The following is a 26,456-nucleotide window of genomic DNA, read 5'->3' on the forward strand; positions in this document are numbered from 1 at the left end:
CCGGTTTTTTCTTTTGCTTTTTCTTTCTGTTTTTCTTCCCCTTTTTTCACTCATATTTTTTTGCTCTTTTATTTTCTCTGGTTTTTCTTATGGTTCTTTCTCCCCTTTTTTCTGTTTATTTTTTGTTTTCCTTCTTTTACTGTGTGTTATACAAAAAGTTCATCGTACTTTAAGAAAATGTTCACTGTATATTAACAAAATGTTCAGCGTATCTTAAAAAAATGTTCATTGTGTACTGGAAAATTGTTCCGCGTACATCATAAAAATGTTCAACATGTATTTAAAAATGTTCAGTGTATATCAAAGCAATGTTCAATGTGTATTTATAAATTGTTCAGCGTATATTAAAAAATTGTTCAGGGCATATAAAGTTGTTTATGTTATTATTTTTTTTCATTTCTTAGAATTTTGTTCCCTTTTAAAGGTTTCCTTTGAATTTAAATTTGTTCACATTTTAAAATATTTTTCGCATTTTTTAATAAATTTTGCTCACAGTTTTTCCATGAATGTTTTTTTTTTGAAAAAAGACGGATCTGCTACTGTAGATAGATACTTAAAAGTTTAGCGCTGCGATTTACCATTCTAACATACAAATTCGAGTGGTTACCAGGGGTGTTCTGCAACCAGAGGTCTGGAGTTTGACTTCGCGTGGCACGTTTTGTTTTTGCTGAATTTTAGGTTCGACGCTGCCATGGGCCGGCCCGTTTGCGCGTGCTTTCAGCGAAAGCTCTACCGTTCGACGCACGCGGGCGTTCAATAGGAGGTCTCTTCCTAAAAACGCCTCTTCCGTCTCCCCCCGAAAAATTCCATCCCTAATTAGCGAGTCCAGTCGCGGCGGTGCCCGCTGCCGTCATCCTACCTCCCAGTTGCGAACTGCTACTGCAGATGTGCATTGACGTCCGTGTCCTCTACCCTCCATGCACAGGACTACAGGTGCGTCCCTGCGTCCCATCTTTTCAATCTCCTATATATGGTATGTTGCGTTCTTCCATGGTAGCCATGGTGGCGACACGCGCCTCCGGCGTCCTTCCCTGGATGTCCCTTAGATACCTGAGTATATATATTTGACTTATTTATTTATTTAATAAAATAAAATGCTTTTTTTAAGAACAAAAAACAGTATACCTATTTTTATGGGCCGCAGTACTTGATGCCAGGCTTATCATCGCTCGGGAATAATCGGCCAGCCTTTCTTTCGGAAGCCCATTAGCCCTTATCTCCCCACGCCGCCGCCGCTATTCCGTCGACTCCATTGCTGCTCCACGCCGGAGCCGCCACTTCTGTACTCTGCCGCGAGCTCTCCCATGGCCACGGCGAATCCTCCTCTCACCCTATCCTAATCCTAAAGCGAATCCAGCGCAGTGCGGACAACGAGGAAAGGAGTCACATGGCGGCCACGGCGGCCGAGGAGCCGCAGGAGCCCCGACGGGGCGTCGACGGCGAGCTGAGGTGGGTGTTCCCTGCTTCCCCCCCTCCCCCCATATGCCCCTCCCTCCCTACTTCCATATCTCTAGTTCTCACTCTCCGCCTCGTTCCCCACCCAGCGGACTCGACCCCGGCCCCGGGTCGTGTGAAGCGGCGCCCGCCCGCGAACCGGTGCCCACGGAGATGCCGGCGGCGGCGGAGGCGGAGTCCTCGTCGATGAGAAAGCTTGGGCGGCTCTTCAGGCTCACCGAAGTGCACCTCTGGTAATCGATCCCCTCGTCCTCGTCCCTCTCCGACCCTCCTCGTTCAGCTCAGTGTTTTTCCCCTTACACAGCTCGTTTCTTCGCTGCAGGGATGATTTTTATGTGAAGCCTCACGATTGGCGTGCCACTGAGACGGTTGGTTGCACGGTAAGAAGACTCCAGCCTCTTTCATCTATGATTTAGCTCATGAATGATTCTGAGTCTTGTGCTTGGTCGTCAGTTCAGTTGACAATTTCGTTATATCAAGATGGAAAATCTTGCTTCTTCTGTAGCCCGTTGAGCAGGACGAGCAGCAGACCAGCCGATTAGTTTTCCAAAGACTAATTCACAAAAGAAAATGTGATTTATACCTTAACTTCTTTTTAGAGATAATAGTCCCAATTTTGCCCGGTAGGCATGCGAACTGTTCTTGGTGGCATGATCTTCATTCAGAGTTCTGTTGTGAAAGAACAGAACAGCCAAGGAACAATCATTTCCTTCTACCAGCATGTTTTATTGCACTAGCATCATGTTTCAAAAGAATAGCTCGTGCGGTTGAACTAGCTACGTCATGGTTTACGATTTTACTTCCTGAGCAAGACCATCAAATCAGTATACTACATATGCCAACATCATTTTATTGAGATCACTTCAAAAATTGAATGGTGAATACACGTTACACGATACATTGACTCGAAATGTCGCTAACGTTTTGTCTCCTTTTTGGGGGGTTTTAGGGCTAGGGGGGAGGGGGTAAATGCGGCAAGTTAAATATTTGTTTTACTTGGAGAGTATGTTTAGTTGATGTTGTTTTTTATTTCATGGTCTTCATTCTCCATTCTGTGTTTCAGCCTTCCGTACCAGCAATTTGAAAACCTTCAACTTTGCAGGGATCTCAAACAGCCAAAACCCGCAACAAAGCAGCCAAGCAGACAGATGAAGGTGCGATTTGCTTTCCTGTAATCCAATGAGTTTATTTCTTCTGACGTTCGTAAACACCCTACTTGCAGCATTGGCTCATATCATAACTCACTGTCCCCGCACAGACAGCACATAAAAAATAATACGAACAAATCATTACAGATTGTTATTCTTCTTTTGCTGCAAGTATCCACCAATTTCTTCTGATATACTGTCTGTTGTTTCTTGTTATCAACAGACCATTCATTTGTTGAAGATATGGAATTGGCTAGTCTCATGGGTTCTTTGGGGCTTCCTGTTTCATTCAGCACAAGGAAAGAGGTAAGTGCCCAAAACAGCATGTAGAGTTCTGCTGCTGGTTAATCTGTACCCTAAGCCCTTACCTGTTACAGAAAAAGAAGACACCTGCCAAGGGTAAGCATCAGGGACGACAAGCACCATATGAAGCGGCAAGAACTCCAATGGATGATAATGTTAGGACATGCACAGATTCTGAAGAACTGGAACACGTTCAGGAGTCGATGGATTGCATGGAGCAAACAAACTCATGCGTTTCATCTAGGACTACTGCGGGTTACAGTGAAGCCTACCATGGTGATGTTGAAAAGACGCTTGGTGAAGTCAGTGTTAATCAGTGTGAACCAAATGGTAACATGAGCAGTCCAGTAAAATCAGGCTCTCCTGTTCAACAAAATGAAGCTGCGGACAGTTTTATGCAGTTGAACAAAGTGATGCTGGGGCGAAATTCTGTTGATAATGAATCTATAATGTCCTGTGCTGAACTTTGTCATGAAGAAAAATCGTCTGAAAGAGAAGATAAAATATCTGGGGAGACTCCACCCACGTCCCATGATAATGATGATCCATGTCCAGCAGAACCATCTCCTGTTAATAATCATGTTGAAAACTCTGGCTCTGATTTTTACTATGAATGCGGAGATTGGCAGGTTCTTTGGGATCAGTTCTATAGTCGGTATTACTATTACAACATCCTGACACAGGAATCTACATGGGATCCCCCTCAAGGATTGGAGGATTTTGTATCATATTGTAGCACATATTCATCTCAAGGGTTGGATGAACAAGTATCACAACTGACAAGCACACTCGTGGAAGAACACAATCAAATCAATGCAAAGCTTGACAAATCATCTGGAGTTTTATCCTGTGTCAAGCATTATATCTCACAACCTGATGAAGATGTTGTACAATATGGAGCTAACGCGAGCCCATGTGACAATGGAGAAACAACATTTGGTAAGATGTGAATTCCATTTTATGTGATCCGCAAGAGATTTGTTATTTTGCATTGATCCCAGAGGACATTGCTTACTGTGTTGATACAGTACAAGTCTTGATGCTGACACTTCACAAAATCAACTCAGTTATTAATATCCTTATCCGTGGCATTAATTATTTTTATCTAGAGATTTCTTTCTCATAGCTGTTATATTCTATCCTTACCAATAATTAATAGTTTGTTTAGTGATATCAAGCATTCTTATCTGGCAGATCAGGCTGGTGACAACAGCCATCTAGATGAGCAGAGGCATGATCTTTATTACAATGAAGCACAAAGTTTATCAGACATTCCTGATAAAGAGTCGATATATCCAAGGTGTGCCTGATTATACTAAATGTTGTTTCCTTGCTTCCTTGACATATGTATGGTTTTCATTAACATCTCATCTCTATGTAGTGTGATAGCTACCATCGATGAAGTACAAGATGGTGAAAATATGCAGAATGATAGTTCAGTGGCTGAAGTGTTAGAAGTGAGCCAGGAAGCTACCACCACCAAAAAGAAAAAGAGAGTAAGGAGATCTCAATCGTGTAAGACCATATTACTCAGTTAGAGCTTCCTAGGAGTTGTTTGTGTTATTTTTTTCACATGATATCGTTGACTGGCAGATTTCTTCTTTTTGTGTGAGGGTGGTGTCAATATGCAGCTTGTTGCTGGACCTACATCTTTTGTACTTTTTCTATTTATGTATATAAGGTAACTAACTTTTTATTTCATTCTAATTCTACAGCTCATTCATGTCAGGACTTGGCAGAAAACATTTCCAATGACATCGCCAAGTATTGGAATCAGCGGTACTCGCTTTTCTCCCTTTTTGATAGTGGTATAAAGATGGATGAAGAGGGGTGGTTTTCAGTAACGCCAGAGCCCATTGCAAAGCATCATGCATCTCGTGTTGGTGCAGGCATATTGATTGACTGTTTCACGGGAGTAGGTGGAAATACCATCCAGTTTGCCACAAAGTAAGTCACTGCTATTGTGTTATTATATCTTCTGTTAATGATGATGAACGATATGTTAGCATGAAACCTTACTTTTCCATAGGTACCTTTTTTCTTGCTTTGCTTGATAATAGTGGTCACTAACAACCTTCAGTATAATGTGTCTTGTGTGCGTCAAGGGCATACTTGGTCGAGAATGAATGACAGTAGAAAACGCGTTTGTGCACTCATCTAGTTTATACCGAGGTATTTGTGTCTTGTAAAATGACACATCATATGAAAAGAATGGCTTCTAAGTTGCTTTATCCGTATTTAGAGCTATAGCTGACTTTCTTAATTAGCATGCATAATGGTTGAAGATGATATGAGGTGAACTTTCAAGTTTCTTCTACAGTACCCAAACTGTAGATTTCCACGTCTCTGACATCATCTTTTCTTTTTCAGGTGTAAGCATGTTGTTTCTGTTGACATTGACCCACAGAAGATTGATTGTGCACAGCATAATGCAACTGTTTATGGAGTCAATGATCATATAGACTTCATTATAGGAGATTTTATCCGTATAGCACCTCATCTGAAGGTATGTATGCCTTATACCTTGAGATTATCACGCCTTTAGGTTTCTGCACATGTCATTCCGTACAGCTGCATATCTTTCATAGCTGCCAGTGAGAACACATTTATTTGACCATTTTCGTTCACTGTAACTATTAGGTAGGGTACCGATCTTTTGCCATTGGAAGTCCAACAAGAGGAAGTTTTTGTTCTAACCGTTTTTGGAATCATAGGGCATAGCCTCAGTTTCAGTTTATTAGAAAATGCACCAATTGTAAGCATTCAAGTTCAGTCCCAGAACGTAATCATAGATGACTGCCATAATGATAACTTCCTTCTTAATGTAAACAAGTTTTAACATCTACATGCCTAGTTGTTAACCAGACGTTAAGGTGAGAGAAATTAGCTAGCAGCAGTGCTAAGAGATGGGACAGAAGGGGCTAAGATCAGGAAGCTTTGCACTACCGCTAAGCTAAAAAAGTTACCTTCTTATTGCTATGCCACTCTAATCGGTCTACAAGTTGGTCTGTATGCTTTCGTGAGAAGTTGTTGTGTGCAGGGGGAAACTGTCTTCATGTCACCTCCATGGGGTGGACCGGACTATGCAAAAGTAGATGTGTATGACGTCAAAACCATGCTTAAGCCTTGTGATGGGTGAGCTCCTTGGTTCAGAATATTGTTTGTTTCCTTGCTGTGCTCACATATGTTCACATGCCCTAGTCGAACGCTTCAGGTACCATCTCTTCAAAGTTGCCACGGCGATCGCTTCAAGAGTAGTCATGTTCCTTCCTCGCAACAGTGACCTAGACCAGCTGGCGGACATGTGCTTGTCGATCGATCCTCCATGGGCGGTTGAGGTATGTCATGTTGGCTTGACATCACCGCAGTGTAGCGATGGCGATGCCTCTAGACCGATGTCATAGTGAGCCCTTTTGTTCTGGCAGGTGGAGAAGAATTACCTCAATGGGAAGCTGAAAGCCATAACGGCATACTTTGAGGAACAGGGCAGCGCAGACGAAAACTGCACTCTTCGTGAACACCGATGATACTCCATGCATCCGAAATCCAAGTATTCTGCTGGATGGAAGATCCTGTGCCAGTGTTGGGTACCCTTGGGCAGCAGAGCGTGCCACTAGGGTCAATGGATGGGTGGTCGATTCGCCAAGAAACTTGGTATCTTGGATCTTAATGCCTCTGCTGTGCGGAGCTTTGGATGACGACGATACTGTCATGCTGAAGAAGTCTCTGTTGATGTGGCTCATTTGCGCTGAGTGCGTGTACATTATCTGGATCGTGTAGTTACTTGTATGTGGTTTAGTTTGTACCGGTGCAACATTGGGTAGCCCTGAATCATGAGCAGTATTTTCCACCGCTTATATCTACATGGTTTCACCATCAACTGCTAATTTTTTTTTGATTTTTTTATGGTAGTTAGATGACAGAGGAAGGCTGGGATTGTATTTTTTTGACGGAACAAGCTGGGTAAAAAAGAAAAATTCCTTTAGAACATAAATTTTGAGATCATCCAAACAAATGTGCCACTAATTAGTAACTTCATTATTTCACAAAGGCATTTCAAGGCTTGCTCTCCATGATCTCGCTCTTGTTCCCTATCCTTCATAGCCGCGCCTCCGAACGGGCAATTCTCGGCTCGTTGGAATTCATTGACATAGTTTACGAAAAGCAGCTGAAAACATTGTATTTACATTAATAATTTGGAAACACATCCTGCTATTATTCGTCTTTCGACAGTACCAGTATCCCTATTTGATTAAAAAGAGAAGTATCAAATCAGCCAGACATGAATAGGTACTGCAATTGAAGCCTAACACAGGCAACAAACTCCACCAGGTTTCGACAGTACCAGTATTCTTATTCACATATATATATATATATATATATATATATATATATATATATATATATATATATATATATATATATACATACTCCTCCATGAGAATGCTGTCCAAAAAAGGGGCAGACATTCACAAAAAAGGGGCAGCCATACACAAGAGCCGTTCGTCGGGAGCAACACCATCAAAACGACACGGTTCTCCACGGGAAACTTCATCAACAATTCCTTCATGTTTGCGCGCTAACCGTTAATATCGCCGGATCCTTGTTCTCAGGGAATAGGGGTCTTCAGCTACCTTCGGCGACGTCTTCCCTGCCTCTGCCCGATGACGTAGCGCTCATCCCTGATCGAATCATGGAGTTTCGTGCACAACAGCTTGGAGATATAGCAGAGCGCACAAGGGCCGAGGGTACCCAGCCACGCGAAGCGGTAGACTGCTGAGTTCATGGCGGCAGAGTAGCCGAATCTTGGGAAGACGCCCTTGGCAAGCACATAAGGAATGCACAGAGCAGGGAGCAGCCTCGTGGCGATAGGCATGAATAGTTCTCGGAGGAAAAATCGCAGCCGTACCTTCCCTGAACGAGAACCCGCAGCGAACCGAACGATCTTTGGACTCCACCTTTCATCGATGAAATAGGCAAGGAAAGGTGTGTCCCTTGTCTCATGGGCCTGCAAGATGAAAACCAGGCCACTTGAAAAAGTTTGCCATTTTCGACCTAACTATAAGCTACTGACAATAGTTTGGGAATTAGCTGCATGCTACCCAAAAGTGTGGCAAATAGAAATAGCGATAATTAATTGTGCGAGTGCATGAGTTTAATAATGGGCATATAATGTATAAAAACTGGACTTGGGGATGAGATGTGACTTTTAACATAAAAATTTGGAAGTGTTCTTTTTGGTACTCGCTTTAGCAGTGTGGTTTTCACAACCAGTGCAATTTGAGTGCAATGTACCAAATTAGTCCCTATCTGATTATATTATAAAATCTCAATTTTTTTTATGTTAAGTTTGGTATAATGGTACATACATGGATAAACTATGAGAGGACGGAAAGCAACAAGAGAAGTTGCAACTCACCAGCTTCACCCAGATTCTCAGAGATCGAAATCCCAGGAACCAAGTGTAGAAAAGCGAAACTTCATCATCAGGCCCAGTGGGTGATGGTATTAGCAATAAATCAACCAGCGACCCGATCAAGAAAGGAACGATGGCCAACTGAGAGCAGAAAACACAAAGTTCTTTGGCCATAGCATGAAATAGATTAAAGAAAAATACAAAGGAAACCACCGCAATTAAAGTTGCTCACCCATAAGAACACAATCAGAGCTTGGCTCAAATTTCGAAGGTGCGTTCTCCCTTTAGTCATGTAGGCAAATGCATCTCTAGAGGCACCAATAGTAGTTACTACGACGCCGAATCCAACAACCAAAGCAAGCAGATCTAAGAGAAAACATCATCAACAAGTAAGCCAAACATGATAAAAAGAAAATATTTGCTTTGTTTACAGCCAGGCCTAACAGTCAAATAACCATCTCTGAACAATCATTACCATTGGATTTCAATCCACCTGCTACTGGCAGCCGGGTGATGGCAAACAAGGCACGCCCAATTGATATTGGAAAAATAAGCACAGCCGAATAGAATATCACAGCAGTCAACCATGCAAGCACCACATTAGTGACAACCGAATACCGAGTTATCTTCTTCACTAGCAACACAGTATAATTTGGCATATAAGTTTCGTCAATGAGAAGCCTCAGAAGAAGAACACGAGAAAGTGAATCGCCAACTTTTCGAGGTGCTTGCCAAAACGATAAGCTCTCAGCAGGCCAACTGGAGTAGCAACGATCACACACATTAAAATAAGGTGTTGACTGGCCAATACATCAGATGAAACTAAATTGAATGCTTACGTGATATTTAATGGGAACAACTCCGGTGCCAGACGATCAGCAATTTGAACAGGAACAAAAATAACCGCAGCCATATAGAGAATGCCATGCAGAAGATGATGAGGCTTGTTGAAATAAAATTTGTAGAATGGTTCGTCAATGTTAATATCATAGTCGAAAGTGGGAACGGCAACTCCTGGCCTGAATATCTACTCATAACAAAATACAACACCCATTATACCCCTGAATCATATACTCCATATACTATTGACATGATGAGGCCACATATATAGTATGACAAATACCTTGTGAAGAAGTGTGGACCATAAGCCGTGTAGATACAAAAATTCGAATCCAATAAGACAATGAAGAGCAGTTGAAGCAAAAGATGCAGCAAACATAAGTTCCAACCTTTGAGACATTGTTGCACCGAACATTTTTGAAGTGCAGATATCAAGCGACCAGCCAAAGAAGAGCGGGTATATTATAAGTCCGTGCAGGGTATTAAGACAAAAACTGGCAACACTGGTAAAACATGTAATCCCTGTGAGGAATATACCAGACAGACTTGTAATGAAAGCTGCGATCACAAGGCGCTTCCCCCTCAAGTATTGGCCAAAAATGTACAGCCCAGCATAAATTACACCCACAGAAATGATAAACCCGTATCCAATTAGAAGGACAGAAGCTGTCGAAGTGTAGGAGTTGACTTCACCCACATTGCAAGAATCGGAACACAATATGCACCATAAGACGATCCTTCCCAAAGAGAACGGGAGAAACACCAAAACACAAGCAAGGGCCAGGTCGAACATCACCACCTGGTTAGACAAGAATACTGTTACAACTTTTGCAAACAAGTAGAAAACCAATCATACGAAATTTGGTGTGTTCGTTCGTATTATTTCATATAACATGGCACAGTAGTTTTCTCATGTGACCTTAATTTTAGTTTTGCTACTATTTCATCTAATTATCTGGACACCTCTAGGATGATAAACTTTGAATTGGAGCCATATTGAACCGTAACCAACTCTGAACAAACAAGAAACCATGACAATGTGTGCTAAATGCTGCTCCAATCCCCAAAACAGAAGGGCATTAATTGGTGCTTTACTACAATATAAGAACCTATAATGATCTTATCATTCGCCATAGCATAAAAAAGGCAGCAGATCGATAGAGGACATTGGTTGAGAAGCACCGAGCATACCACCAAGAACGCTTCAACGGCAAATAGCGCAAGGATTTGCGAGCCATCAAATCCTCCAAACCCCTGACGCCGAGCTTCCAGGCATGCAACCCAGTGGAAAAATGGAGCTACAGCAAACGGCATATACTCATATGCAAATGCAACCCAGAGCGCGAACAAACCGAGGACGGAGGCGGTAGAGAGGCGGAGTGAGAGCAGATAGTGTGCTTCATCAAAGGACCTAGCAAGCGCGAGGCGCCATGACCAGAGGGTCCCGATGTGAATGGTGAATTCCGGCACGACGCAGACAGCGAAGATGAGTGGGAGCAGCAGACCAGTGAGCCTGTCCGGCAAGCCCACTATGAACTCAGAAATGGGCAGCCTCGCAGGTGCGTCCGTGGCGTACAGAAGTCGGGCGGAGATGCCGTGGTTGCACACCTGAAATGGTTCGAAACGATGGAGTGCATCAACTTTAGCAACATCAAAATGGAACACAAAAAGGATTAAGCACAAAACACACCAACAATATGACAAGAACATACTAATCACATCACAATGGGGGAGGGGGGGCTGATTGTCAGTGAGGAATCATGGTCGTAGTAATGTGCGACGCTCGGCACGCAGTATGAGGGGTTAAAATTATTTGTAAACAAGATGTGTCCAAACAAAACTGAAAGAAAGGAAAGTAAGCGCGCTCCAAGCACCGCGACAGGGTGAAGGGGATCGATCATTCGCGGCGGATATGATGCCGATAACTCGTTACAATGCAACAATATGGCAGGAATGTACTGTTAATCACACTGCAAAAGGGGTACACTTTTCACTTCCCTAAGGAATCACATCACATAGACATGGGCATAGACATGAGGCGGTACCTCGCAGCGGGGTTTTCCGCGGGTGGCGATCCACCGGAGCTGGCAGTCGTCGTGGACGAACCTGATGCTGCCGCGGCAGGCGCAGGGGGCGGCCCGGCCCGGCGGGGAGGCGGCAGATGCGGCACTGATCCACCAACTCCTCTTCCTCGTCTCGGAAGTCTTCTTCCGCGGAGAACATCGCCTCGTCCTCGCCTCCGGTGGTCGCCATTGCCGTTGGTGTCTCGTCTCGAGCGCGGCGACGGCGACGGCGAGAGTGAGTGAGGAAGAGTGATACTGGGCCGTCCTTGCGATTCACCAGGTGTGGCTTTCTTCTTCACTCACACGGTCACACCTGGACTATCCTTTGACAGCTAAGGCCGGCCCAGGAAGACTCCGGGTTATTTTTTACCTCTTCTCTTCGTTTTTCTTTTTCTTTCCCTTTCCCTTTTCTCTTTTATTTATTTTATTATAGTTTTATTTATCTATTTATCAAATAATAATGATGCTACTTCCGTTTTCATGTTTGTTCTTAGAGCATATCCTAGAATTTATGTAAAAAAAACATCATAGTAGTTTTACGGGGGTGTCCATATAATTTAGAAGTTCTCAGGTTAGGTCTTTTCTCAGTTCCGTAATTTTTTTCCCTAAAAGTGGTTTTTGGCACTGGCGCAATGGCGACGGCGGCTGCAAGCGGAGGCGGTGGCGGGCAGGCAAGCGGCGCAACAACGGTTGGTTGCGGTGTGCAGTGGTCAACGGTGATGGCGCGGCGGACTCCAATGGCGGTTAGCTGATGTGGCACTTTTATGAAAAGGCCATCTTCCAATAGATGGAGGGGTAATTTCGAAGGATTTATGGGATTTTGTGAATTTTTTTCGCGTTTACGAGGCTGTTGGAGAGCTTTTTTTGACCCAACTTTTTTTAAACGGTGGTTTTTCTTACGAATACAGGCATGGGTGATACTTGGCAAGATTGTATACCCATGGGCAAAATTGTCGACACTATTTTTTGGTGTTCAAGTGGAGCGCCTCTCTTGATGAGCATGAGGACAACATTGTTGATTGTTGGCTACAAAAAGTTCAACCAAGTGCGCCAGCGCCACAAGGATTGAGTGTGACGTTGAAGTGGAGAGGGGTTCCATGCCTTGAGATGGTTCTTGGAGTCGGCGACAGATTACCATACTTTGTTAATGAGGAGAAAGAACGTCATTCGCATGTGGTAAAGTCGTTCGGTGAGGTGAAAATAATATCTTAGGGATCTCCAACTCCGACTCTTAAAACACTAGTGTACGTGCGGATCGAGTTGTCCAGACGTAGCTATCCATCCAACATAGACCGTATTTGTTCGTTGTCGCATTTGCTTGTCTGAATTTTCCCAAACCGAATGCAAACTGGAGGGACATTTTTGGACGCCTAGGCCTCTGTCACATAGGACTCCGACACCTCCACTAGGCCTGCAACCATCGATATAGATAGAAAGCACAAGATTTTACACGATGAAAGCACGATTTACAAGTTTGAGATTCGGGTCTACACCAATAAGTAACTCTTGGTCCCAAAACATCACATGATACCTGCAGATGTAGATCACCATCACCTATATTAACTATTCTTTCTAGTCAGGTAATATGTACTCCCTCCGTTCCATAATATAAGAATGTTTTTGACACTAATGTAGTGTCAAAAATGTAGTGTCAAAAATGTTTTTGTATTTTTGAGAAGGTAGTCAGGTAATTTTTGACTTGGCTTCTTAAACACGGATAATAATTTTATACTGTTATGCATGTAAGCATTCATGTATTTTTGAAGAAATCACCAATTTTAAAAAATTGGCGTGTTAATTAAAAAAATCATAGAACTTTGATTAAAACGATGGGTTCATCAATGCTAATATTTTTATGAAACAATAGGACCTAAATGTCAAAGAAAAAATTGTCTGGCCTTGAACATATAAATATTTGTAGCAACATGTAATAATTTAAAAATATTCGCCGATGACTGATGGTACACACTAACAGCCAAAAAAATATGAAAGAAAGCAGAAAAAATAGTTGAAATAAAGGTAAATAATTCAACAAAATAAATAGAACTGAAAAGGGGTACAAAAAAGCAAAAGCGAAAAGGTAAGGGGATTAGCAGAAGAAAAACGGAAGAACAAAAATAATGGCACGGATTCTCCTTGGGCCGGCGACCCTAGCTAGACGAGAAGAGAGCAAGAGCGGCCCAACATCTCCCGTGCTGCCGCTTCTCCTACACGATCTCTCACTCGCTCTCGCCGCGCTGATCTAAAAAAAAAACTCACTGTCGCCGCGCTAGAGACGACGGGAAGGCCGATCAATGGTGGTCGCCGACGCCACAGGAGGAGAAGAGGGGGCGAGGATCTCCCCGAAGGGAGGCCAAGGAGAGGAGGAGGCGGAGGAGCAGCTGTGCCGCATCTGCCGTCTCCCCGCCGAGGCGGAGCGCCCCCTGCGGAGCCCATGCGCCTGCCGCGGCAGCATCAGGTTCGTCCACGACGAGTGCCAGCTCCGGTGGATCGCCGCCCGCGGAAAACCCCTATGCGAGGTATTTGTCTCTCGATCCCTCCGACCTAGGGTTTCCCCTCCATGATCCTTCCATGCCGCTGTAGGTGTCATGTCAAGCTGGCTGGATCGTGTGATTAATTCCCTAGTGAAGTGCAAAATTTACCATTTTGTAATGTGATCAAATACTCAAATATCAATGCATTCTTGTCATGCTGTTTGCAATGTCAGACTTACTGAAAAAGGAGATCGGTGAAAAATGTCCCCTTGTGGAGTATAATCAATTAACACGTTCTTGTCAATATTGTTGCAATGTAGTATGTTCTTGTCACAGTGGTGATGTGGTTGCGTTCAATTCCTTTTCATATTTCATTTAGTATGATCTGATGTGATGCCAACATTGACGCACTCGGTCATTTTGAACCATTTCAGGTATGCAACCGCGGCATCACCACCCGGCTTCTCTACGCCGCGGACGCCCCCGCGAGGCTGCCCGTTTCCGAGTTCATGGTGGGAGCGTCCGACAAGCTCACGGGTCTGCTGCTGCTGCTCGTCTTCGCCGTATGCGTCGTGCCGGAGTTTTCCGTTCACCTCGCCGCGCTCTGGGCTTGGCGCCTCGCGCTTGCTAGATCCTTTGCTCAAGCGTGCTGTTTGCTCTCCCTCCGTCTTTCTACCGCCTCCGCCCTCGCTTTATTTGCGCTCTGCATTGCATTCGCGCGCCAGTTTGCTCCATTTGCTGTAGCTCCATTTGCACAATGGGTTGCGCGCCTAGAAACTTGGCGTCAGGGGTTTCGTGGATTTGATGGCTTGCAAGTCCTTGCGCTACTTGCCGTTGAAGCATTCTTGATGGTATGCTCTGTTAGCAATATAATCTTGTTCAGGTTAATGAGTTAGTTTCTATCTAAGTTGATCAGTCCTCAACATGCTCTGCTTCTCAACCAATGTTCTCTGTGTGTGCTTCTTCTAATAAGATCATTAGGTTCTTATATTTGCAGTAAAGAACTAATTAATATCCTTCTAATTTGATATTCGTTGTTATATACTCCCTCTGTCCCATAATATAAAAACGTTTTTAACACTACACTAGTGTAAAAACGTTCTTATATTATGGGACGGAGGGAGTACAATATATGATATGAACGACCACCTCACATTTCTTATGCTTACCTTTTGTACTCATATATTTCCAGAAAATTATAACAACATGCTTTTCTAATCAGGTGGTAATATTTGACATGGCTCTTGCTTGTATTTTGGTTTTTATCCCATTCTCGCTGGGAAGGATAATCCACTGGTGCATATCGTGTTCCAGTTTTTCCAGTGTGGGTGAAGTCAACTCCTACACTTCAACAGGCTCTGCCCTTCTAATTGGATATGGACTTATCATTTCTGTCGGTGTCACTTTTCCTGGGCTGAACACTCTGCAATACTTTAGGGGGGAGCGCCTTATGATTGCAATTTTCATTAGACGGCTCCATGCTAGATTCCTCAGAGAGACCGCAGGTTTTACCACTCTTGCAAGTATTCTCCTGAGCGCATTTATAATGTACCCGTTGTTCTTTGGCTGGTTGCTTGATATCTTCACTTCAAAAATGTTTGGTGCAACAATGTCTCAAAGGTTGGAACTTCTGTTTGCTCCATCTTTTGCTTCAGCTTCTCATCATTGTTTTATTGGACACATCTTTTTGAATCTACGTCTCTGGTTATCCGTAACTCTTCACAAGGTATTTATCATATTTTTATCTATATTACCTCGTGATGTTACTAGTATTATAGTATATGCAGTATATACTAGTTCATGGGTATAATAAGTGTTGTAATTTGTTTATCTTGTGGCTAGATATTGAGGCTGGGAGTTGCCTGTCCCTGTTGCCACATCCACCGTAACCATATTCAGGAACCATTCCACAAATTTTATTTTAAGCGTGCTCTTCTGTATGATGTTATCTTTATGGCCGTAGTAATTTTTGCTCCTGTTCAAATTGCTGGCCAATTGGCACCGGAGCTGTTCCCATTAGTTATCACGTAAGTTGTATTAATTCCTTTTTTTGTTTCATCTGATGTGTACTGTCCGGGTTTTTTAGAACACTTTAGTTTTAATGTCTGTGATTCGTGGCTATTAATTTCAGTTGTGCTGCTGAAGGCTTATCATTATGGCAAGCGCCACGAAACTATGCCAATTCAATTTCTCGTGTTTTCATTGTGTGGTTTCTCATTAAGGGCACTTCTACAGTCACATACCTTGAGTCGCTAGTGAAGAAGGTAACTCGGTATTCGTATGGCACTAATGTGGTGCTTGCATGGTCGACTGTTGCGATATACAGTTCGGCTGTGCTCATTTTTCCAATCTCAATTGGGCGTCCCTTGTTGCTTGCCATCACCCAGCTGCCAGTAGCAAGTGGATTTGAATCCAATGGTAATGATTATTCATACTAGATGGTTGCTGAACTTCCTTCGTAAGCAAAGCGAATATATTTTTATCAAGTTTTGGCTTAATTACTTGTCGATATTCCCTCCTAGATCTGCTTGCTTTGGTTGTTGGGATTGGCATCATATTAACCATTATTGCTGCCACTAGAGATTCAATTGCCTGCATGACTTGTGGGAGACCACGCCATCTAGCTTTGAAGTACTCAACGATTGTGTTCTTATGGGTGAGCTACTTAACTTGCGGTGGTTTTCTTTCTATTTTCTCTATTCTGTGCTGAAGTTAAATAACTTAAAAGCTGTTTTCTCTCAGTCTATCGCCATTCCCTTCCTGAATGGCTTGCTGGTTGATTTATTTCTAATATCACCTATCGTTGGGCCTGCTGACGACGTTTCATTATCCTACATTTGGGCCCTTGGGTTTCTATTTATGAGAATCTGGCTAAAGCTGGTGAGTGGCAACTTCTCTTATTGCTTTCTGTTCTCTTAAATTGTACTCCCTCCACCCTCCATCCCATAATATAAGACGTTTTTGCAAGCTAACATTAACTTGCAAAAACATCTTATATTATGGGACAGAGGGTGTATGTTGCTCATTTATGTACCAAATTTAACATATCTAAATCGGGAATGATTTGCTACATGGCACTCAAAGTCGTGTCTCATTTCATATTTTAGGTTAGTCAGGTCTCACTGACAAAGTTCAGTTTCCTTCTTTATTCCCATTATTAATAACTCATATAATCCGTCTATTTCCTTGTCTCCTATGGGACGCCAAGCATTTCCATAATTATCACTGTTTCTGTTTGCCACAGTTTTTGGGTAGCATGCAGCCAATTCCCAAACTATTCTCATTAGCTTATACTTAGGTCAACAATAGCAAACATATTTGACTCACCGGATTTTTGTCTTGAAGGTTCAGCAGATAAGGGCCAGACCTGTCCTTGCCTATATCATTGATGAAAGGTGGGTTCCGACGATTGTTCGGTGGAAGGCCGATTGTCTTTCTTGGGAGATATCAATGTTCTGGTTCTTGCAAGAAATCTTCATGCCTATTGCCACGAGACTACTCGCTGCTCTAGGCGTTCCTTATGTGCTCGCCAAGGTTGTCTTCCCAAGATTTGGCTACTCCGCTGCTGTGAACTCAGCAGTATATCGCTTCGCATGGCTGGGCAGCCTCGGCTCCTGTGAGCTCTGCTATCTCTTCAAGGTGTTGTGTGTCAAACTCCATGATTCGATCAGGGATGAGCGCTACGTCATCGGGAAGAGGTTGGAAGATGTCCCCGATGATAGGTGAAGGCCGGACTCTTCCCGGAGAATTCTATTTCCAATAGTTTTGTACGGACATGGATATGGTGATATTAATGATTAATTTAGACATAATAAATGAAATAATGAATTTACTAATTAGAGGTGCATTTGGCTTGGATGGATGATAATGAATTTGCACCATGTCTGTCCGAATGTCTCCATACAAACTGCACCATAGGGAAGCATCTATCTATTCATATTATTTTTAGAAAGTGCAGCTATCATTATAGAAAAAGCGGGGAAGGTTTTCCTAACAAAACATTAACTAGCAAATGATTTGGTTGAATTTTTGGTTGCTCATGAGTTGTCCAACATTAGCAAAGAAAACAAACTAGAGTTGACAAAAGAGTTACATGACAAAATGTTGTCAATTATCGAACAAATACCAAGTTTTCGGTTATTGCCAAAAATCATGTAAGGTACACTTTGGTCATAGTCCAAACATACCAGAGTGACGACAAAACACACACACACACACAAAAGAAATTTCCTTGCTAGAATTTGTGAATCTTGGCACAAAAGTTTTGCCCTGGAATGGGCAAACTCGATGCCTTGCTCCAAGATAAACTTGCCTAAACTCAGAGAAATTCTAGGCTGATTGGCTGAAGCACTAGGCCAGTCTGCCGAAACAAACATGCATGTATGTATGTATGTATGTATGTATGTATGTATGTATGTATGTATCACTAGTGCAGAACCGGGCAATAGCACCGGCTCGTAAGGCCCTTTAGTGCCGGTTCGGTAACCGGCACTAAATTGTAGGCACTAAAGCCCCCCCCCCCCTTTAGTACCGGTTCAGCACGAACCGGTGCTAAAGGGCAACCACGTGGCACGAGCCAGCTCCGTGGACGCGTAGGACATTAATACCGGTTGGTAACACCAACCGGTACTAAATGTTTGGGTGTGTTTTGGTTTTCTTTTTTATTTTTACTTTAATTTTGTGTTTTCAATTTAATTTAGTGATTGTTTTACATTATAATGAGTTGTTAAATCATTAGGTGATTAGTTTGACTGGATGCGTGGATCCTAGCTAAGTCATCAAGTATATGTCATATCCATATTATATATACTTGATCACCTACTTAAGTGATCGAGGTAATATGAATATGGCATATACTTGATCACTTAGCTAGAATCCATCCAGTTGAAACTAATATGCAATTTCTTTCATAAATGATATAATAACTCATCATCATCATCATCATATTAATTAATATAAAAACTCTTGCATCATATATATCATCACCAACGGTTTTCATAGCAAAGATATCATCAAGTTCAGCATGGTAATGATATTATAAGCGTTCATAACACCACAAAAGCAAATCACTCTTTGAGATTAAGTTCAGGACGAAGAACACGGACATGAGAGGACAAGTACTAAGAGCATGAACTAGCTAATTAATCACTCCTGCTGCTCTCTCTCAGGTAAAATAGCATAGAACATGTATAGCCTTGCTGATTCATCATATTGGAGCATGCAGATGAACCTGTCTCCTAATCGTGGGTTGCGCTTCTGGTTGCTGCCCCCTAGTACTTCTCTATGATCGTTCATAATTTTGCTCCAGTCTTTTACTATTAAGCATTCCTCGCTATTAGAAATCCTGAATGCACTAAAGTGCATTGTAGGATATCTTGGCCGTAAGCTAACAATATTCATGGTATATTTAGTCTCGATCCAATCAGGCACAACATTCATCGGGAGTCCCTGTTGAAGAACATCGTATAGTAACATACTTAGCAATGAAGTTTAGCTTAAAAAATAATGTATGCAAAAGATGCACTGAGGAGAAATAGTAGAAATCTTACCATCTTTCCTAAATATATGTGACCGTAGTTCAGTACGAACACTATTGGTCGCACGTTTTGAGTAGTAACATTTCTAAGTGCAGGAAAGAATTTGTCTTGACAGCATCAAGATCCTCAAGCCATGAAACATAATGACTTGTCTCCTCGCAGTTTAGTTCAGCCCCGGGACAGTGGACGGTCCTGTCTACCAAGCGCCAGACATGTTTGCTTGATTGGAAGTAAGCTGTCAATATAAATTGAGATCTATTAATTATTTAACTAGTTCAAATAATCTCATATCGAAGACATAAATATGGTTGAGAAACTCACATAATGGTAGAACTGGAGGCGTCTGCACATCGACCCATATGTCTCTATTACCTTCTGTCGGAGTAATCGACCACGGGTACCCCGAGGACGGCAAGACAATATTTCAAGACATCGGGGCTAGCAAAGCCCCTCAGTCCGACTGCGCCAGCCAGCCGGCTGCCGACTCTGCCAGCCAGCCGGCTGCCGACTACGCCAACCAGCCAGCTGCCGACTGCAGCCCGAAGCGACATCGACAAGACCCCGACGTGGCGGCCATACCACGGACGAGACAATTGTACCCGAGCACTATTCACGTGTCATCTCAGCCATCATGTATAGTGTCACTTGTCCCTGGCACTATTTATGAAGTGACCCAGGGGACAAGGATGACACCCACCATGCCTAGCCCATGCCACTACCTAGCTCACATCCTAAGCTACCTCACACTATAAAAAGAGGCACACATCCATCCATCCAGGGGATGGACACTCACGGACACAAGGCCTAGCATATACGCAAGCTAGCAAGCAAGCTAGCTAGCAACCATCCATCCATTCATACACACATGGAGACAAACACACTCACGGCCACAAGCCATAGCCATGCATGGCCGGCCACTAGCATGCCTCATACAGGCATATACGAGGCCAGATGCCTATGGCACTGACCTCAGATACAGCTCTAGGAGCAACTCTGTACCAGATATACCATATACACTCAGACATGCAGCAGTAGGAGTATTATCTCTCCGGAGAGCTCCGAAGCTGGGTAAACTACCGCGTGCTACTCGCATACCCGCTCCCGGTCCTATCAGCAGCAGTCTTACCCTCACACTAAGCCCTTGTGGCATCTGGCGACTCGCAAGCCACCCGTGAGAATACCACGACACCTTCAATATCATCTTCCGGACGAATATCAAAAGTGATAACCATATCAGGCTCAAATGCATAAGCCTTGCATAGTGCTTGTCAAGTTTTGCATTCAAAATAGGTGTATGTGTCTGCATTGTATAATTTGACGTTGAAGGTATAACCATGCTCGGTCTTCAAGTAAACTCTTTTTACCTCCATAGTTTCGTTAGGACTGAAACCTATCTTATCCAAGATAAAAATTCTTGCATGACAGGGGATACGCTAGTAGAATAGTGAAAAATTAAAATTAAAAGTTGAAGCAAATGAAGCATAAGTCATGCTTAATTACGAAAAAATACTTGTCGTTGTGACTTACTGTATCCACTTCGAAGCTCTCATCCAGCTTGATGCTGAAGCGTCTATCATCAACTAGAAAATTTCTGCTGCACAGGCCGCGCTGGTCTTTGCAGTATTCGCACATAATGAAATCGTGTTCGTTGTCAGACGACATTCCTATGTTCATAGGTGAAACATTAAACATTTATTAGTTCTATTAATTCAACTAATTCTGTTAATTCAACTAGTTCAACTAATTAATTGAACTAATTCAACTAAGCACTTACGAAAAATATACCTAATTAATTGAACTAATTCAACTAACTAGTTCAACTAATTAATTCAACTAAACTAGTTCTATTAATTTTCTTACTAAAAATAAGGTAGCTAGTTCTATATAATAAAATGTTAATTAGATAATGAAATCTCATATAACTAAATTAAATATATATCTAACATATAATTTATATCTAATTCATCTAACATTTGACATTAATATCTAACATATGTTCATATATAGGTGAAACATTAAACACTTACTAGTTCTATTAATTCAACTAAATAAACTAGTTCTATTAATTCAACTAAATAAACTAGTTCTATTAATTCAACTAAACTAGTTCTATTAATTTCTTACTAAAATAAAGTAGGTAGTTCTATATAGTAATATTTTGATTAGATCATCAAATCTCATATACCTAAATTTTCTTACTAAAAATAAACTTGTTCTATTAATTTTCATACTAAAAATAAACTAGTTATATTAATTCAATTAGTTCAAATCTCATATATATACCTAATTAATATCTAGCTATACTAATTCAACTAGTTCAACTTGTTCTAATTCATGTAAAATATATTTGACATTAATATTTAACATCTTTTCCATATAATTCATCTAACATTAACATTCTAACATTATTATCTACGTAATTTATCTAACATTAATCTAAACAACAGAAAATAGAAAATAAGTAAAAAAATGTGTGTGTGTGTGTGCCTCTGTGTGTGTGTGTGTACGACCGGGGGGTGGCGGCGTACGGGCGGCGGCGGGCGACGACGGGGACGGGCGCGGCGGGCGAGAGGCGGCGGCGATGTACGGGCGCGGCGGGGGCGACGGGCCGGGCGGTGACGACGACGACGGGTGGCGGGGGCGACGGCGGTGACGGCGACGGCGGTGACGGCGACGGCGGGCGGCGGGGGCGGCGCGCGATGGGCGACGGGCGCGGCGAAGAAGTTGGATCGAGAAGAACTACTGGTGGTCGATGAAACTGATTTTTTCGTAGGTGCCATATATATAGGAGGGGTCTTTAGTGCCGGTTGGAGCCACCAACCGGTACTAAAGGCCAATTTTCGCCAGGCCAAGGGGCAGGAAACGGCCCCTTTAGTACCGGTTCGTGCCACGAACTGGTACTAAAGACCCCCCCTTTAGTACCGGTTGGAGCCACCAACCGGTACTAAAGGTTGTGCGCTGCCACCGGTGGTGCACAATGTTTAGTCCCACCTCGCCGAGCGAAGGGCAGCCGCACTGGTTTATAAACCCAGCCGCGGCTGCTCCTTCGAGCTTCTCTATATAGCAGGCTTCTAGGACTAATTGTAACACCCTCGATGCGACTATAGCTCCCACGTGTCGAGGCACGACTTAGAGACATAATCGCATTGAAGGCATATGTCGCAAGTTAGACAATCTTCACAACATCCCATGTAATATGAATAATAAAGGGGAGAACATAGTTGGCTTACACTCGCCACGTCAATCAAGAACATAAATAACATTACATCATCCAAAACACTCATGGCCCGACTACGGCGCCAAAATAAAAGAGAACCCAACATGCGACACGGTCCCAATCACCCCCAACTGGGCACCACTACTGATCATCGGGAAAGGAAACGTAGTATCGTTGAGAGTCTTCGTCGAACTCCCACTTGAGCTCATACGCGTCTCCTGGAGCGGAATCATCAGGCCCTGCATCTGGTGTAATAGTAATCTGTGAGCCACAGGGACTCAGCAATCTCGCACCCTCGCGATCAAGACTATTTAAGCTTATAGGTATGGCAAGGTAAAATATGAGTGGAGCTGCAGCAAGCGACTAGCAAGTATGGTGGCTAACTTATTCGCAAAGCAGGGCGAGAAGAGGAGGCTAAGCACGAGCGAGAACTAGAGAGCAACCTGCGCAAACATTACTCCAACACCGTGTCCACTTCCCGGACCCCGCCGAGAAGAGGCCATCACGGCAACACACTCAGTTGATTCATTTTAATTAAGTTAAGGTTCAAGTTATCTACAACCGGACATTAACAAATTCCCATCTGCCCATAACCGCGGGCACGGCTTTCGAAAGTTCAATCCCTGCAGGGGAGTCCCAACTTAGCCCATGACAAGCTCTCACGGTCAACGAAGGAATAGACCTCTTCCCAAGACTTTCCGATCAGACTCGGTATCTCGGTAACTCAAGACACTTTGACAGGTTAAAACAAGACCAGCAACACCGCCCGAATGTGCCGACAAATCCCGATAGGAGCTGCACATATCTCTTTCTTAGGGCACACTCAGATTGTCCTAGGTACGGGTAGGCCAGCCCAGAGTTGCCCCTGGTGGCCACCGGTAGCTGACAGGTGGACCAACACTCAGAGGAGCACTGGCCCGGGGGGGTTAAAAATAAAGATGAGCCTTGAGTCTGCAGAACCCAAGGGAAAGAAAAGGCTAGGTGGCAAATGGGAAAACCAAGGTTGGGCATTGCTGGAAAAGCTTTAATCAAGGCGAAATATCAAGGGGTTCCCATTATAACCCAACCGCGTAAGGAACGCAAAATCCGGGAACATAACACCGATATGACGAAAACTAGGGCGGCAAGAGTGGAACAAAACACTAGGCGAGAGGCCGAGCCTTTCACCCTTTACCAAGTATATAGATGCATTAAGATAACATAGCAATATAGTGATATCCCAACAAGTAAGTAAATGTTCCAACAAGGAACGGCCTCCAATCTTCACCTGCAACTAGCAACGCTATAAGAGGGGCTGAGCAAAGCGGTAACATAGCCATTTAACGGTTTGCTAGGACATGGTGGGTTAGAGGTTTGACATGGCATTTTGGAGGCTTTCAAACAAGTGGTTGGCATCGTAGCATTGGCATAGCAAAAGAGCGAGCAAACTAGCATAGCAAAGATAGTAGTGATTTCGAGGGCATGATCATCTTGCCTGCACAGTTGTCAGAGTTGACTGGATCCTCAAGAGCAAACTCAACGGGCTCCTCGTTAGCGAACTCGTCTCCCGGCTCTACCCAAACAAGACAAACAAGCAACAAGGATACAATCAACCACGTGCAAGACCAAGCAATATGATGAAATGATGATATGCTATGCGAGATGCGATGCGGGATGCAAAATGCAAGATATGACAGGAAATGCATGGACCTGGCCTCAACTTGGAAATCCAAGTCTGCCAATGGAAATATGAGATGAAATCGCTTGAAAACGATATAAAAAACGCCGGAATCGGAGTTACGGTTTGGAAATGGCAAGCGTTTTAAGAATGACACCGGTCTGCGATTTACAGCAAGTAGGCATCTAAATGCAATGAGATGAACATGCTACAGCACCCAAATATGACAACAAAATACATGGTAGGGATGCACACAAGATGCTTAACAAAAGTCTAGCACTGAGCTACGGCCAAATCATCCATTATGAGGTTCAAACAAGCATGGCAAAAACGCAAATGCAAAACAGATTTCAGACTTAGTGAAATTAACACTTGTCTGAAATTTCAGATCATATAGCCCTCTTCGGAGCAACAAAACAACATGCTACAGGACCTGATTATGACAAAGAAGAACATGGCATGGAGCTACTCAACAAGCTTAACAAAAGTCCCTTAGTGACCTTGAGCCAAAAGGGATCACAAAATATACTAACAAGCACACGACCATCGCAAAAACATAATCAGTTTTCAGACTTAGTGAAAACTGGGACATGCTGAAACATAACTCACGAAGGCATGTAAACGAGCTCGATGCACTCACTACGGTGCAAGTCACGGCAAGACAAGCATACATCCATCAAGAAGGCACAAAATACAAGCTAGACATGGCAATAACAATGGCATAGCATGCACGGATCAACTACAATAACATCGGCAAAATCGCAAACAAGTTAACGATCTGCCCAGATTCACAGCGAAGCAAAAGTAGAGCTCGATTGACTCAAGCTAGGGTGCTCCATAATTGCAAACAAAGGCATTGATGGATAAAGCACTACAAGACTAACAAAACTCCTTTACTGATCATCCTCAAAAGATGCACGGATCACTAGGAAATAGCATGAACATATGGCATCATGAACTAAATAATCCCAGACTTAGTGAAAACTACTAAGTCCTTGAAAACAGATTTACCGGGTGCCTCACTTTGCAAGCTTGCACAAGTCACCACACACATCACAAAAATGCATGGGTTGCACCTTTGGAAAGAAGACAAAATCCTTAACAAAACATATGAAGGACTCACAGGCATATCATGCACACAATAATCATGGCAAAAATGATATGAACTAGCAAATCTGACAATTAACTCACGAAGCCTCCTTCTAACAGCATTTCGGGCACAAAGATGCACTCAAATGAAAATAATGCAATGGAATGAAATGATGTACTCGTCGAGACGAACATTTTGATATGCTATATGCCCAAATCGGAGCTACGGATGCAAAGTTACGGGGCCTCGAACAGGAGCATATGGAGTAAAAAATCTAGGGACTTAGCAAAAAAACAACCTCTGGATCTGGATCTAGGGTTCGCACGGAAACCGAGGCGCGGCGCTGCACTGTTCACGGGAGGCGGGTCCGAGGTCGCCGGCGTCGGGGTCTCGCCGGAGAGGAGGTAGGTCGGCCGGAGCGGTCGGGGCGGCGGCGGCTTCCGACGGGAGCGGCGCGGCGACCGGGCGGCGGCGTCGCCGGCGTCGAGGCGGGCGAGGCGAGGAGGAGGCGAGGCGGGCGGAGCTCGCCGGCTCGGGAGGAGCGGTAGCGGCGCGAGGCCGGTCGGGCGGCGCGGCGGCGGCGCGAGGCCGGTTGGGCGGCGCGAGGCCGGTCGGGCGGCGCGGGCACCCAGGCGGCGGCGGGAGGCCGATGGGCTTCGGGGGCCGGGGACGGGCTCGCAGGCCGGCGGCGGGTGGAGGGTGGCGCGCCACGTGTCGGCTCGGGAGAGGCGGCGGCGGGATCCGTACGTTGTCCGGCTCGTCCGGACACGTCCGGCGGCGGATCTGGGGATTTTTTTATGGTTTCGGGGAGAGGGGAGATCCGAAAACGGAGGGGGTGTATTTATAGGCATAAGTGGAGCTAGGAGAGTCCAAATGAGGTGCGGTTTTCGGCCACACGATCATGATCGAACGCTCTAGGACATGGAGCAGAGTTTGGTGAGTTTTGGGCCAAATTGGAGAGGTGTTGGGCTGCAACACACACGAGGCCTTTTCGGTCCCTCGGTTAACCGTTGGAGTATCAAACGAAGTCCAAATGATACGAAACTTGATAGGCGGTCTACCGATAGGAAACCAAGGCCGCTTGGAAAGTCTCGGTCCAATCCGGAAATGTTTAATCCCCACACATGAAATAAAGCTAGAGATGACCACCGGAGGAGAACGAAGCGCCGGAATGCAAAACGGACAACGAGAAAAATGCTCGAATGCATAAGACGAACACGTATGCAAATGCAATGCACATGATGACATGATATGAG

General features: G+C 43.8%; 3 protein-coding genes across 5 annotated transcripts in view; 2 read left to right on the forward strand and 1 right to left on the reverse strand.

Annotated features, from left to right (window-relative positions):
- Positions 1-1,188: 1,188 nt before the first annotated feature.
- Positions 1,189-6,786, forward strand: LOC125531891 (uncharacterized). Of its 3 annotated transcripts, none has more exons than XM_087533091.1 (15): positions 1,189-1,449; positions 1,545-1,688; positions 1,778-1,835; positions 2,558-2,609; positions 2,827-2,909; positions 2,981-3,845; positions 4,101-4,206; positions 4,288-4,421; positions 4,622-4,714; positions 4,796-4,853; positions 5,277-5,412; positions 5,947-6,041; positions 6,121-6,244; positions 6,332-6,503; positions 6,654-6,786. In XM_087533091.1, exons 1-14 carry the CDS (start codon positions 1,388-1,390, stop codon positions 6,431-6,433), a joined length of 2,112 nt encoding a protein of 703 aa, XP_087389217.1. In that variant the 5' UTR covers positions 1,189-1,387; the 3' UTR covers positions 6,434-6,503; positions 6,654-6,786. The 3 variants fall into 3 exon arrangements, with proteins under 3 accessions (XP_087389217.1, XP_087389220.1, XP_087389214.1); XM_087533094.1 differs by having other exon boundaries at positions 1,190-1,449; positions 4,288-4,402; positions 4,622-4,685; XM_087533088.1 differs by having other exon boundaries at positions 1,190-1,449; positions 4,622-4,853.
- Positions 6,787-7,536: 750 nt separating this feature from the next.
- Positions 7,537-26,456, reverse strand: part of LOC125533212 (putative E3 ubiquitin ligase SUD1) — a 36,034-nt gene continuing 17,114 nt past the window's right edge. Inside the window, exons 2-8 of the mRNA XM_087539195.1 lie at positions 10,354-10,770; positions 9,446-9,961; positions 9,162-9,349; positions 8,798-9,081; positions 8,555-8,688; positions 8,326-8,463; positions 7,537-7,914 (exon numbers count right to left, since the gene is read on the reverse strand). Of these exons, the coding sequence (XP_087395321.1) occupies positions 7,537-7,914; positions 8,326-8,463; positions 8,555-8,688; positions 8,798-9,081; positions 9,162-9,349; positions 9,446-9,961; positions 10,354-10,770 (2,055 nt within the window). The remainder of the gene's footprint in view (positions 7,915-8,325; positions 8,464-8,554; positions 8,689-8,797; positions 9,082-9,161; positions 9,350-9,445; positions 9,962-10,353; positions 10,771-26,456) is intronic.
- On the forward strand, positions 13,449-17,480 carry LOC125540263 (putative E3 ubiquitin ligase SUD1). Its single transcript, XM_087533100.1, has 8 exons — positions 13,449-13,744; positions 14,134-14,550; positions 14,922-15,425; positions 15,542-15,726; positions 15,831-16,117; positions 16,222-16,355; positions 16,442-16,579; positions 17,045-17,480. The coding sequence occupies exons 1-8, from the start codon at positions 13,520-13,522 to the stop codon at positions 17,423-17,425; spliced, it is 2,271 nt and encodes a 756-aa protein (XP_087389226.1). The 5' UTR covers positions 13,449-13,519; the 3' UTR covers positions 17,426-17,480.

Source organism: Triticum urartu, chromosome 1A (genome assembly GCF_056163025.1).
Source record: "Triticum urartu cultivar PI428250 chromosome 1A, HENAU_Tu73, whole genome shotgun sequence".
NCBI lineage: Eukaryota > Viridiplantae > Streptophyta > Magnoliopsida > Poales > Poaceae > Triticum > Triticum urartu.

Bases quoted from the DNA above. Each gene is read 5' to 3' on its own strand.
- LOC125540263 (XM_087533100.1), top strand. From the start codon at position 13,520: ATGGTGGTCGCCGACGCCACAGGAGGAGAAGAGGGGGCGAGGATCTCC. The intron at 16,356-16,441 runs GTGAGCTACTTA...GTTTTCTCTCAG, and splicing joins CAACGATTGTGTTCTTATGG to TCTATCGCCATTCCCTTCCT. The intron at 16,580-17,044 runs GTGAGTGGCAAC...TTTGTCTTGAAG, and splicing joins TGAGAATCTGGCTAAAGCTG to GTTCAGCAGATAAGGGCCAG.
- LOC125531891 (XM_087533088.1), top strand. From the start codon at position 1,388: ATGGCGGCCACGGCGGCCGAGGAGCCGCAGGAGCCCCGACGGGGCGTC. The intron at 1,450-1,544 runs GTGGGTGTTCCC...TTCCCCACCCAG, and splicing joins GGCGTCGACGGCGAGCTGAG to CGGACTCGACCCCGGCCCCG. The intron at 5,413-5,946 runs GTATGTATGCCT...TGTTGTGTGCAG, and splicing joins GTATAGCACCTCATCTGAAG to GGGGAAACTGTCTTCATGTC.